This window comes from Spermophilus citellus (genome assembly GCF_964194105.1).
Source record: "Spermophilus citellus genome assembly, chromosome: 5".
NCBI classification, from domain to species: domain Eukaryota; kingdom Metazoa; phylum Chordata; class Mammalia; order Rodentia; family Sciuridae; genus Spermophilus; species Spermophilus citellus.
In genome coordinates, this window is record NC_138186.1 from 104,994,853 (window position 1) to 105,010,074 (window position 15,222).

A 15,222-nucleotide genomic window follows, 5' to 3' on the forward strand; every position below is an offset into this window, starting at 1 on the left:
TAGAGTGTTTGAAGAAGAGGAAGTCACTGAAAGTTGCTAAAGCACAGGTGTTGAACAGTGCAGGGCTAGAAAGGTAGAATATAGGAAAAGAGTAGAGAATATAGTAAAGGTACTCTGTGCTACATAATTGGGTTTAGATTTTGTTTTAAAGTCAAAGAAAAGCTGTTAAGAATTTTTTTCACAAGGGAAAGAAGATGATGAGTCTGGGAAAGATTTGGGGGGTGGCGGGATACTTGGGAATTAAACCCAGGGCTTCATACTTGATAGGCAAGTGCACAAACACTAAGCTACATACTAGTCCTTTTTTAATTTTTATTTTGGGTCTCACTAAATTGCCTAGGCTGGGCCTGAAACTTTCAATCCTCCGCCTTGGCCTTTCTGGTAGCCAAGACTACAGATGTGCATCACCAGCTCATCTGAGATTTTTTTTTTAAGCATTGAACAAGATGTTCTAGGACTCCTAGGGGAAATTGAGTTTATCACCAGAAAATAAAGACATGTAATAGTCATTTGCTTATTTCTCCTCAATACAGTAAGACGTTTAATAAAATCTTTAGTTCAGTGTAAGTCTTTAGGTCCATCAGAGACATGAAGAGGGACTAAACTAAGATTTATGAGATGCTTCTGAGGTGAATGGAATGGAGTACCCAAAGAACATGTGCAGGGGTGCAAGTAGAGAGGAGAAAGAACAGCTGCCACCTTATAGAGCAACCTTGGTCAATGAGACTTCAATAATGCCTTTGACATCAGCCACCACCCTGCTTTTCCAGCAACAATATTCACTAAAATCAAGGTCCAGTTACAAATCCTTTTCTTTGTAGCAGTTTCATATTTCCCAAGACACAGTAACTACTCAGGGTTAAGTTGATCTTTTTTTTTTCTCTGTGTTTTGTTACAGAAAACAACCCAGGTAAATCCAGTTAAGTATGTTCAAACTAAGATTCTTTTTTTAGTTAATTTTTTATTTATATATGACAGTAGAAAGCATTACAATTCTTATTACACATTAGAGCACAATTTTTCATATTTCTTGTTGTATACAAAGTATATTTTCACCAATTTGTGTCTTTATACTTGTACCATCATTTCTAACCTCCTCCCTTCCCCTCCCCAACCCTCTATGAATCAGCCTCCTTATATCAAGAAAACATTAGAAAAAAAGCATTTGACAAAATACAGCACCCCTTCATGTTCAAAACACTAGAAAAATTACAGGTAACAGGAACATATCTCAATATCATAAAGGTTATCTATGCTAAGCTCCAGTCCAATATCATTCAAAATGGAGAAAAATTGAAGGCATTTCCTCTAAAAACTTCTTTCACCACTTCTATTTAACATAGTTCTTGAAACACTGGCCAGAGCAATTAGACAAACTAAATAAATTAAAGGGATACACATAGGAAAAGAAAAACTCAAATTAGCACTATTTGCTGATGATATGATGCTATACTAAGAAGATCCAAAAACTTCTAGAAATTTGTAAATGAATTCAGCAATGTAGCAGGATATAAAATCAACACCCATAAATCAAATGCATTTCTGTATACCAGTGACAAATCCTCAAAAGGGAAACAAGGAAAACTACCTCATTTACAATAGCCTCAAAAAAAAAAAAAAACTTGGAAATAAACTTAATGAAAGAGGTGAAAGACCTCTACAACAAAAACTAGAGAACACTAAATAAAGAAATTAAAGAAGACCTTAGAAGATGGAAAGATCTCCCTTGTTCTTGGATAGGCAGAATTAATATTGTCAAAATGACCATACTACAAAAAGCACTATGCAGATTTAATGCAAATCCAATCAAAATTGCAATGACATTCCTCATAGAAATAGAAAAATTAAATTCATCTGGAAAAATAAAAGACCCAGAATAGCTAAAGATTTTTCATCTAGTCTCCATCTCCAAAGTTTTGTAAATCAGATAAATTTCAGATTTCAAAATATTGCACTAACATTTTCCAGCAGCATTTTTAATATTCCTTACAACATTTATATTTAAATCCTTTCAAGCTCATCCCTAAAGGAAAGCAGAAATAAATCAGCAGAATCAATGAAAGACCAGAATGGGCAATTGGAAAAGCCATGCAGCACTTCCAGATGAATACAGCATATTTTTACAAGTGAAGCTACTTTGAAACAGCAGATGAAAATTAAGCCACAAAAGCCCACAAGACTTTAAATTGAACAATGGTGCACTTTTCCATATGTGCAAAAGTAATAGTTAAGGCATTATTTGCATCTATTAATAAAACTTACAGATCATGTTTTAGAGATAAAAGTAATCTTAAATAGCATTTGCTCTACCATTTCCTCTATTGTAAGACACATGATCAATGTGATTATTTTATATAGTATATTACCTCCACTGGAAACAAATAAACGGTAATCAAATCAATATAGTAACTTATAATTGGCATTCAGAATAAAGAATATATGATAATTGAACTCCCTAAAGTTATGACACAAAGAAATAAAATTCCTTAAAAGCATATCAACAAAGAGCCATTATTAGAAATTTATAGACCAGTACATTTCAACTACAAGACAATAGAAGCGCTCTTATTTTATAAACTTGTGTTTATGATCTGAAAGTAATTAAGACACATACAGGTAGTCCTTTATTTGCTTGATACCACATTTACTAAAATTTTTCATATTGGAACTATGTCTTTGCTTTGCACTGTTGTATGTTAACTGAGTATTGAAAGAGAAAAGAGAAAGAGAAGATAGGGGAAAGGGAGAAGAGGAAGAGGAGACAAAGGAAAGGGGAGACAGGAGAGAGGAGAAAGAACGTCATTGTCTCCCTTTCCCCTTCCTTGCATCTGCAATCTCCCTCAGCAGTCGATTCTTCTATGCAGTTAACAAACATCTCTACATCTTCCCTACTAGAAACTTCCATGACCAGTATCACCCTTTCCCAGGCATGCTATGTGTTCATTGGATTATTATCTGATAACAAAACAAAATGACAGGGTGGTTTAATACATACAACTTCTCCTGATTTGGCATCTGTTACTTTTTAAAAGCTTTTTTAAAAATTGCATACATAGAAAAGAATATATATGTACAATATAGGAAATAACAATCTAGTTTAAGGAACCAAGCATTCCTGATATCTTCAAAATCCTCTGTCCAACATCCCTATGCTTTTTTTTTTTTAAAGAGAGAGTGAGAGAGGGGAGAGAGAGAGAGAGAGATAATTTTTTAATATTTATTTTTTAGTTCTCGGCGGACACAACATCTTTGTTGGTATGTGGTGCTGAGGATCGAACCGGGCCGCACGCATGCCAGGCGAGCGCGCTACCGCTTGAGCCACATCCCCAGCCCTTCCCTATGCTTTTTTGACTTAAGAAGTTAGATCTTTTTAAATTGCATCCTAAGTATTCTGTTTACATCAACACACTTTTTAAAAAAAACATCTTCACAGTATTTATAATCACTAATAATCAATTTTGGCTGCTTTGGAACTTTATATAAATGACATTCATATGTACGTACTCTGTTGCAGCCAAATTTTCCCACTCAATATTGTGAAGTTCTTTTGTAGTGAGGAGGGTATCCATAGGTCATCTGCTTTCATTGCCATATGGCAATATGTTGTATGACCCTCCTTCCATTTACTTATCTATTTTTTCTTTAATGGGTATTCAGACCATTTCTTGCTATGGCTCGTGCATTATTCCTAATGTGGTCTCTAGGAATTGCATTCATATTTGTATATTCACTTTGTGTAGAGGAGCTTGTTAATTATCTTGCAATGATTATTAATGGAAAACATGTCCATATTTTAGCCATTTAGTTATCCTTTTATGAATCTCTTCAGGTCTTTTGCATATTTATTCAGTTGTCCATTTCTTCCTTATTGCTTTGTTGTTGTTTTTTTATTATTGGTTGTTCAAAACATTACAAAGCTCTTGACATATCATATTTTATACATTTGATTCAAGTAGGTTATGAACTCCCATTTTTACCCCATATACAGATTGCAGAATCACATCGGTTACACATCCATGTTTTTACATATTGCCATAATAGTGACTGTTGTATTCTGCTACCTTTCCCATCCTCTACTATCCCCCCTCCCCTCCCCTGGATATGAGCTCTTTGTTGATTAATGACTTGCAATAGCCTCTATGAATCTGTAGCTCATTTTCACTCTTAACTTTATGTTTTGAAAAACACAGGTTCTTTAATTTTGTCTAATCTACTAAATAGTCCCAATATGGCAAGTCCTTTTTCTGTCTGTTTGACAAATATTTTATACTACAAATTTGTGAAAACAGTCTATATTCTCAAAGTTCTCTTAACCTTGAGATCTATAACCTAGTGTAAATGATTTTCATATATGATGTGAAGTACTAACCTAGTATCATTCTTTTTCCTCTGGAAATATGGTTAACCTAACACCATTTACTGGAGAAACCATTCCTATCTCTCATCACCCATCACTGTGTCCCCTAGATGGATAGATTGTGGATTTGTTGCTGAGCTCTCCACTTTGTTGCAGTAATGTGTCAAACCCTGTATTCAAACCATACTGTGCATTGATGGCTGATTCTGAAAGTATTCTCATCTTGTTTTTTGTTGACCTGGAATTTCTTGGACTTCTGCATTTCTGTATAAGTTATAAAGGCAGCTTGTAAAATCTCTCTCTCTCTCTCTCTCTCTCTCTCTCTCTCTCTCTCTCTCTCTCTCTCTCTCACACACACACACACACACACACACAAATACACCAATACACCACACCACACATGCTGGTAGTATTTTGTTGTTGTTGTTGGGGATGAGGTGCTGTTTTGCTTTGCCTACCAGACATTGGAGATGCATGTACAATTTTTGTCTGACTTTTCCCCATAGGGTGCAATCCTTATTTATCACATCCTAAGGAGATAATCTTTTGGTGTTTGCACTGAGTTCACTGTAATATCAAATTAAGTTGACCTCTGATTTCACACAGTACTCAGTTAATACTATTTACCTTTCTGCCCAAACCTTAGCTAAAGCTGATTAGAATTTCCTAGGATCTTAACTAAGATTGGTTGCAAGATTATTTACCTTAGGATTATCATTGGAATATCTTTGTCTTCTATGAGAAGAGTTTCCTCACTGACATTTTTTTATTTAGATTTAAAATGTATCTTCTTATTTTGTGATATCCCAGTGTTAGATTTTTATTTTCCCTAACTTTTTAATGAAATGTTGATTTTGTTTCACTTATTTCCATTTCCATTTTTAGAGCTAACTATAGAAAACATAATGTGCCTAACACATAAAAATTTTCATTGAACAACTAAAAGCAATGAAAATAAACAGTAAAATATACCAAAATAAATACACCAAAATACACCAAAGAAAATAAATAAATAAAGCACCAGAAGCAAAGTGATTCTGTATGAGAAATGAAAAAAAATTTAACAAGAAAAATGACTAATATCACTCATTTTATTTTCTTACCAAATAATATAAAAACAATCAACTCTTTCCTCACTACATGCTATTTTGCCAAGTAAAATATTGTGTCCTTTAAACTCTAAAGATATTGTTGTTTTATACTGCCAGTATTTTTATATGCAACTCCATGTTAACCATTTTTTTTTCTTCCTTATTTTCTCTATTGCAATCATGTTCTTCGACCTTCCTTTGGAGAGTTTCCTTTTTAATTTTTTTTAAGAACAACGTTTAGAATTGCCTTTACTGAGCATATTTTGCTGATAAACAGTTTTTGCCAACCTAAATATGTTTGTGTTTCATCATATTCTTTAAGTCAGCTCCACAGAGTGTGCAGGTCTAGAACTTACCTATTTTTCTTAGCATTATTCCTGGCTTTCATTATTGCTGTTAAGTTATCTTAAAATATGATTATTTGAACATAGTATGTTTTCTCCCTTTGGATGTTTTAAGATCCTCTGTCTCTGTAGTGTAGCAGCTTTATTCGAATGTTTCTTTTCATGATATCAGCTAGTTGTTTCTTTCTGAATCTAGGCATTTTGTCATTCATTAAGTTTCTGTAGTTCAATTCTATTTCCAACATTTAATAGTCTTTATTTTCTCTATTGTCTTATGAAAGGACTTCAAATCCCTTTACTTTGTCTTTCAGATCCTTTAGCATTTCTTTTATATTTTTTCTTTTTCCCTCTGTGCTATATTTTGTAGCATTTCTTTAATTTTATCCTTAAGTTTATTAAGTTTTCCTTTAACTGATTTTAATCTGCATTTGAATGTTTAAATTTTATTTTAATGATTTTTCAATATTTTCTACTTTTATTGGTTCTTTGGAAAATCTGCCTACTCATTTTTATTCTGAAATTTTCTATGTATAATACCCACTCATGTCTTTGAACATGTTAAATATAATTATTTTACATTTTTGTCTCTTATTTCTTATGCAGAATCACTTTTTCTCTGGTGCTTTATTTATTTATTTTCTTATATGGATTTACTCATTCTACCTCTTTTCATTGCTTTTAGTTATTGTGAGCTCATGTTCAATGAAAATTTATGTGTGTGAACTGGACGCAGGGTGGCTAGACTGGGGCATTCTTTCACAGAGGAATTTCTTCTGCTTCTGCCAGATACCATCACACTGCCAACCCAGTTTCATTTTAGACTAAGTCTTTAAACTGAAACCTAAGGGTTTTCAACTTCTATTGGTAGAATTTCTTAAATGTGAATACCAAGATCATCATGGCTCAGAATTCAACTGAAGGAGATAGAGATTGTTAACCTTTCTAGCTTCCTACTTTCCTTTTATTTTTAGCCTCTGAGAATTTTGTTAACTCTTCAGCCAGTTCAGCAGTGCATTTTATTTTGTTTTTCATTCTTAGGAGTACTGTTCTGTAAACAGTTTTCTGAATTGTCAGAAATGTGGCCTCCTTATGTACTTTATACCTGTGAAATCTGACATCAGCTGATGTTTATTGGGCTGCTGTTTTAAAGACACTATTTACCTCCTGGTGACACTTAATTGGCATTAATATCCATTCTCAAAGTTCTTATTTCCTTCATCTTTCACAATATCATGTGTCTCTTTACTTCATCTGCTTTATCTCTTGTCTATAATATAACATGCATTTTTTTTATGAGTCCATCTTTTGCCTTTTTCTATGCTATAGCTTTCTTTGATGGTTTCCTTCAATGTCATACCATTGCATCTCATCAACTGTTATGGAGTTTAACTAAGAAAAACAGCTAAATTTCTTATTCTAATATGAGACTCCAGCCTAATTTTTCGGACATACAGCTCAATACCCCTCTAGTTCAGTTCCCCAATTTTAAAGTACCTAAATCTAAATTAATCTTGCCTCCCAACTTATTTCCTTTCCATGTTCCCAACTCCTATTAGCGGCACACTGATCCTATGAGAAACCTATGTAAAATCCCAGGATGACTCTTTCTGCTAAATTTTCATAACTTCAGCTCAAAGCAAGCCATGTACCTATTTTAAATCATCAATGATTATATTTTGTCCTCAGACAAAATTTAACTGTAGATTGAAACTTAAGCTATAGATGCCCTTGCCTGCTACCTTTCCAAACGTGTCCTCCAACGCTTACCTTCTCATGCTCTGTGAACCACTTAGAATAAATTATTATTGTTCATGTGTGTCTCACATTTACAAATATAAGTGTCCTTCCTAATTCTGTTACTCCATCTCAAATACCCTTCCCAACATCTCCAAGAAGAGAAAGGTTTACACTGGCTAATCATGAGCCCGCAGCTGTAATTCCAACTATTCTAGAGGCAAGAGAATAACAAGTTCAAGGCCAGCGTCATGCAACTTAGTGAGACCCTGTCCAAAATAGAAAATAGAAATAAAAAGGGCTGCGGATGTAGCTCAGTGGTAGGACACTTCTGGTTTCAATCCCCAGTACTGCAGGGAAAAAAAAAAGAAGAAAAAATCCTGGGCCTCAGTTTTAACAGGTGTAGTTTTTAAATATTAGAATTCTGTGTTTTCAACAGTCAAATAATCTTGACCTAAGTGTGGATTCTCATCTGTAAAATTAGAATAATAGTAAAATATTTCAGGGATGAGTGTAAAGATTAATATAAGATTATACACATATGGTAGTTAATACTGTACCCAACTTTCAGGAAACAAGAGTGTTAAATAGCATTTCAGTGTTTCCAATATCTATCCAAGTGTAGTAGAGACTATACTTTCCCACTTCAATATCTGTTTCTTGTGATTCAGATGTCGGGAATCTGAATGTTGATATTGCTGCTTCCAACACCATACCACAGCTGTCTCTCACGGCCAAATACAAGTCATGGAACCCTGTAAAACTGACTCCAGGTATAGTGAATGGGTAGAAACCACTCACATTACATAACCTAGTTTACAAGCACAAGCAACAGCAAGAACACACCTTTGATTTCTCATCTACCTTCCAGTGTTCACGTGTGTTTCTAATTAACAGAGTCAAATTTGCCTCCCAAACACTCACTCACTCTGAGAATCCAGGAAAAGATTTTAGCTCTATGATCTCTAACAACCAGAGTTAGAGCCAAGGTCAGGAAAGCCAATCATAATATCCACCTCACAATGTATTCAAATGCCATTTCTCCAGGTTGTTCCTGAATTTTTGCTAGCTAAAAATAAGTGTTCTTCCCCTCCTCTGTACCGGTAGTTTTCAACCCTCACTGAACAGTAAAACCACTTAAAAACTGAAAGATTCTTAGTTTTCATCTCTGCCTCCAAAAATTGATTTATTGGTTTGGGATACGGGTGATGCACCTTAGAAATTTTAGAAATTCTTCTAATGGGTAGAAACACAGCTCAAAATGTTTATAACTTTTCATTTCTCCTTATCACTTTTTAACTTTAGTGATATATTAAAATGTTCTACTCTTCCTACTAGATTATAAACTCTCTAGAGATGGGATGTGAGTCTAATGCATTTTTACATCCTTCACAGCTTCCAGCAGATTACTTTGCAAATAACATATACTTTACATGTTCATCAAATACTTGAATAAATGAATAGTGTGTGCCTTGCAAGAATATTAAAGATAAAAGCCCAGCATCTAGTCCTTGTCTCTCTCCTCCTTGACATGCCCTTGAGTTATGAAATCTATTCTGCTAAGCATAGTAAAAATGCAAGTGGATAGACCGATCATGCATTAGCCTTCTTAGCATTAACCCACTATAAAATATAACAACACAAATTTATGTTTTGTTTAAAAAAATAACTCCTAAGCAACATTCTTGGATATGGAAACTATTGCCAATGAACTCGCATTCTTTTAGGTAGAAATCTAAAAATACAAAGGAAGGACCTGGAAAAACAAAGCCAAGTCTATTTTTGCTGATTTCTGAACTGTTCTTTCCTCACATGTTCTTTTGATATATTAGTGCATCTCTAAATCAATCTTCTAAAACCACCATATGAACCATATGATAAAAATTCTGATCTTCACAAATTAACATTTAGATCCCTGAGACAAAAACTACATAGTCCTCCTCCTCTTTCCTATAGCTTCACCTGTTAGGTAATGATCAAAAACAGGTCTTGACCTGCCTTCTAGATACTGTTATTCCCTGAGTACTTAAAAATGTTTACATTAGGGATAAAGAAGAAAAGAGAATGCAAAATGATAATTAGAAAAGAATTGGGTTTTAAAAATGACTTAGGGGGCTGGGGATGTGGCTCAAGCGGTAGCGCGCTCGCCTGGCATGCGTGCGGCCCGGGTTCGATCCTCAGCACCACATACCAACAAAGATGTTGTGTCTGCCAAAAACTGAAAAATAAATATTAAAAATTCTCTCTCTCTCTCTCTCTCTCTCTCTCTCTCTCTCTCTCTCTCTCTCTCTCCTCTCTCTCTCTCTCTCCTCTCTCACTCTCTCTTTAGAAAAAAAATAAAAATGACTTAGGGGCTGTAGCTCAATGGTAGAGTGCTTGCCTCATACATATGAGGCACTGGGTTCAATCCTCAGTACCACATAAAAATAAATAAGGATATTGTGTCCATCTACAACTAAAAATATTTTTTTAAAGTGACTTGGTTGGAAAAAAAAAATCATACTCTTGTGTTTTGGATATGAGATTCCCCCAAAAGCTCATCTGTGAGATGATGCAAGAACATTCAGAAGTGAAATGATTAGATTATGAGAGTTGTAACCTAACCAATTGGGTGGTAATTGTAGGCAGGTAGGGAATGGTTGGAGGAGATAGGTCACTGGAAATACGCCTTTGGGGTTTATATGTTGTCCCTGGTGAGCGGAGCCCACTTTCTCTGCTTCCTGATTTCCATGTCCTGAGTTGCTTTCCTCTTCTACACCATTCCACCATGGTATTCTGCTCAGGCCAAGAGCAACAGAGTCAGTCATCTACGGACTGAGACCTCTGAAAATAGCAAGCACCAAATAAACTTCCTCCTCTAACACTGTTCTTTTCAGGTCTTTTGGTCACAGCAGCAATAAGCTGATTAAAACATTTTATCTCTCTTCCCCATTTAAAGGTCCAAAGAGCTTTAAAAGGCTTTGAAGTTTCAAGGTCTTCCTTTATCCTTAAAATACCCAGGTGAGAATCTGACCTCAAGACTACCATTATCCAGCTTCAGATGAGATTCTATGTCATTCTCCCACTATCTTTCTTCTTCCTTGATACAATGAGAGTGATTTCTTCCTTCCTTCCCTCCTCCCTTCCTTCCTTCCCTGCCTCATCCTTTCTACCCTTTCCTCCTTCCTTCCTTCCCATCAGATTTCCAATAGTTTAATTTCCTTAAAGTCTTCCTAGGGAAGTCTCTCCATACTTTCTTTTAGTTCCCTATGAATTCTACATGATTCTAATAGAATTTGTTCAACTACAGTTATAATGTTTATATAGTTACGACACCTGTAATTTTAAGAAACTCTATTTGAAAGTATAACTCTATAGTTAAATGACATGAAAAATGAGGACCGATTTTCTTAGTGCATTTTTTTTCCACCAAGAAGAGAGTAAACATTCAGTGTGTTCTCTTCCTCAATTCCATCCACTATCATTAAGGTAAGTAATACGGAAGCTAAGGGAACAGAGACTTCTTGAAGGCAGAGAGTTCAATACCACTGAGCAAACAAACATTCAATAACTTTTGACATGAACCAATGCCTGCTGTCACTGTACAGTCCCATAAATGCAAATTTACAAGGTTTTGAGTAGTGGACCTGATTCTGCTTTCACCCTTCCCAACTCCCTGATGTTGCAGTAACAAAACAGAATGGAATAAGAAGAGATCTTTACCTTTTAAAAAATGAAGACATGTGTTCCATTTTGTTAAGAGCAAAGCATATTAGGATGGAGATAAAGGAAGGACCAAATGGCCTTATATTTAGTATCTTACCTAATCACTAAATGAGATCAGGCATTATGACATTGTAGTGCTTAAAGTGTTGTTTGAAATAAACCATTGAAATACTACCACTTCTGGGTTCTTTTGTTTGTTTTATCATGTAATACACAAAATGTCTCACAAAATGGAAGGGGTCTGGTAGTTCCCAACCCCTGAGAAGCCATTCTCATGGTGCTATTTTATACATTTAAAACTAAATATTAATAATAAAAATGACATGTTCCATATTAAGTAATGAAAGTCAAAGCTACCTACCTTATCTCACTATTGGAATAAACATTGATCACTGTGAATATGAATAAAAGTTTTATTTTAAGAATTTCCCAGAGAATCTATTTTCCTTCTGTTTCCAAGCCCTTGTAGCCCTCTGAGTGTGTCTGTATTCACTAGGAAGGGACATTTCTGTGGAATTAATCAAATAGGGAATTCAATGTTCCTTGCAGATAATTTTGGCCATGTCCCATTGGGGACTTTCTAGTCTGCATTCTCATCTTTCCTGGGAAAAGACTCACATGTTCCTAATCCTCATTTTTTTCTCCACTTATAGTGAAGGACAATGTAGTAAAACTGCCATTCAAAGAACTAATAACAATGTGCATTCAGCAAGACACTCTGGGGGGGAACTTCGTCACTAAAATGAGGCAAAAATTATGAGAATAAGATATAAAATGTGCTAACTACAAATGAGCACCAAAAATACTTTTAGAAAGCATCACTATAATTAACCTATCTTCTAGTTTTGCTAAAATTTTAAGAAGTTTCTAGATTGGATAATTAGAAAACATTCACAAATCCTAATACATCCCAGCAAATCCAGAAATTATAAATCCCATCTTCAAAAGGAAAATTAGTGCTACTGCTTTTGGTAATAATGAAATTTTCATGTTAAATGCCTAGTTTAAAACTTTTGAAATCTACATATTCTGTTTCTTAATGGTTTTTTTTTTATTTATAAAATAATTAGGATTCATACCCTAGCCCCGGCTTTGTGTTCCATGAGCTTTTATTGTGGAAGATGCTGCTGCTGCTTTTATTCATACCATAATATGAGTTAATTTAACTCTATGTCTTGAAGAAGCCTATGGCTGTTCTCTACCATTAAAAGCTTTACCTGCAATTCTACATCTGTGCATTTGCCAGAACCTAGTCCAAGACCTAGGGCTGGGACTAAATGGTACCTACTGAGAAGGTTTTTTGTCAGCTTGGTGTGGGACATTTGCATGGTGAAGTCAAGGAGATTAAGTTAGCAGAAACCAGTTTGGGGAGTCGTGGGCATATTTAAGGTGGTTGAAGCCACAGGTAAGTAAGGATGTCCTAACAGAGGATTATGGTATAGGAAGACCTGAGGATTAATGTGCAGAGCCCTTCCTAGATACCCAATAAGGAGTAAATAAATGAACTAGATAATGGAAATGGACTAGAAAATGGCAAAGCACTTTTATTAATTTCTCTTTAAGTCTAAGTCAAAAAGACTGTTGTCATCTACATCAAACTTCACCTCCACACCTCCAGAACTCTCCCAGACAACAAGTGATGACAGTTTGTAAAAACCCTATCAACAGGTCATGTGTATTATGCTTGAGGTAAAGCCATCCTATGTAAACACACATCACATTCTTATTGATGTACATATTAGCTCATGATTACTACAGTATGTTTTTTTTTTTTTTTTTTTACAATCTGCCTGTTGGCTTGATGTTTTTATTTTTTTCTTAGAAAACACACAAGAACTGCCAAGATGAAAGAGTAGCCATTCCTAAATCACTCCAAATGTCACCATGACTACAAGCATAATTTTCCTAAATCAGTAGATTTGTGCTGAAGAAATAGAAATTCATTCAAGTGTTGGATTCACACTGTATTGTCATTTATAAAAAGAATTTTACTTTTGTGTGTAAGAATCATTTTCTTATTCACAGGATCAAACCAAAATGACGACTGCTCAATTTGATTGTCAATACTGCACAGCCTCACTTCTTGGGAAGAAGTATGTACTAAAGGATGATAATCCATACTGTGTTTCATGTTATGATCGTATCTTTTCTAACTATTGTGAGGAATGCAAAGAACCAATTGAATCCGATTCCAAGGTAAGTCTCACCTCAATTCACATAAAAACTGATTATAAGCAGCAAATGTTTCGAAATGCCTCAATTCTATTAGTGCTGATTTTTAGCTCTATTTTCCTAATACTTTATGTAAGGATTTTTATATTTCCTTATACTTACATAAGGATTAATTAGTTGTCACTAATGAAGTTCCAGTCACAACACTTAGCACTGTGAAATATAGCATGTGCTTCAATCTTTACATGGTCTTATGAGGTTGTGTTTTAGGATGATAAACATTAAAAAAGTTAAGCTATATCCCCCAAAGTCCCACAGCTAAAATATTGAGTTATTTCTGAAATAACAAGTGTATAAATAAATATATAAATAATTGAGGTGTAAAGATGGAAAATTAATACTTTCCAACTTAAAAATCAACTTCAGCTCCACTAAACCCCGTAAGATTTGGAAACCTCCCTTTATACCACCCATTCTTCCTGCAATGCTCATTGATCACCATTATCTTCTTCCTTCCTTCCTTCTTTCTCTTTCTCTTCTTTTCATCATCTTCTTAACTTTGCTTTTATTAGGTGGTATTATTTGTATGCTTATTTAGTTAGTTAAATTTCAACGTGTAATGGGATATTACAATCTAAAAATTAAATCAATTCCTGAAAAATCTCTTCCACTATGCAAAACGAAACTGGGGAAAATAGGAAAAAGTAGCAGAAAGTCAGTATATTTTCCAGCTCCTTTAGTGACCAACCAAGAAACACCCAGACTGTAGCTCATAATTACTCCACAGTCTCTTCACTATAGATAACAGTATCAATATCAACTTTCCCTCAAGCTAGTAGAACAACCTACTGGCACTAGAGTCCCATGAGTGTTCAGTTTTGTCTTATAAAATGGCCTTTATTGCAAACACATTTAATTAACTTTTATTTACTGTCTCAAAGGATCTTTGTTACAAACAAAGGCACTGGCATGAAGGATGCTTCAAGTGCACCAAATGCAAACACTCTCTGGTGGAAAAGCCTTTTGCTGCCAAGGATGAGCGCCTGCTGTGCACAGAGTGCTATTCTAATGAGTGCTCCTCTAAGTGCTTCAAATGCAAAAGGACCATCATGCCTGGTAAGATGTCCTGGGAGTGCTGGTGTCTAACCAAAGCTGCAGTGTTTTTCATTAAGGGCCACAATGTGCCCTATTACAGCAGTTCACAAAGCCTCGGGTTTGAGAAAGACAATTTTCTTCCTCACTTGATCTCACTTCATGTACTTTACAAAATAAAAAGGTTGTTCATTTATTATCCTTGAACAGGTAAATTAGTGTTCTGATTATTTTAATAAAAACTGATTCATAGGGGGCTGGGGATGTGGCTCAAGCGGTAACGCGCTCGCCTGGTATGCGTGCGGCCCGGGTTCGATCCTCAGCACCACATACCAACAAAGATGTTGTGTCCGCCGAGAACTAAAAAATAAATATTAAAAATTCTCTCTCTCTCTCTCTCTCTCTCCTCTCTCACTCTCTCTTTAAAAAAAAAACTGATTCATAGATAACATTTTCAAGCAGAACCTGAATAAATAGTGCGTTTTGTTGTTGTTGTTTGTTTGTTTGTTTGTTTGTTTTTTAATAACACTACTTAAACACATTGCCCTGGACATAACAAATGTTCTAAGGAAAAAAAAAAATCTGACAGAGGAGATTGGGGCCAACTATCATGTTGTAACTCTACACAAGCTGGTTCAGGGATCAGTTTTCATTGTTTCTTTTAGGGAAGACAAGTCTCTATGTAAATCATTCCACTTTTGACAAGCATGAATTCATTATATTTTGG

General features: G+C 34.9%; 1 protein-coding gene across 4 annotated transcripts in view; it reads left to right on the forward strand.

Moving 5' to 3' along the window:
* FHL5 (four and a half LIM domains 5) overlaps positions 1 to 15,222 on the forward strand; it is a 45,930-nt gene that overhangs the window by 15,776 nt on the left and 14,932 nt on the right. For all 4 annotated transcript variants that reach the window (XM_081295252.1, XM_081295249.1, XM_081295251.1 and 1 more), the window contains 2 exons: positions 13,257 to 13,427; positions 14,345 to 14,519. In XM_081295252.1, the coding sequence (XP_081151378.1) occupies positions 13,269 to 13,427; positions 14,345 to 14,519 (334 nt within the window). In that variant the 5' untranslated portion in view covers positions 13,257 to 13,268. The remainder of the gene's footprint in view (positions 1 to 13,256; positions 13,428 to 14,344; positions 14,520 to 15,222) is intronic.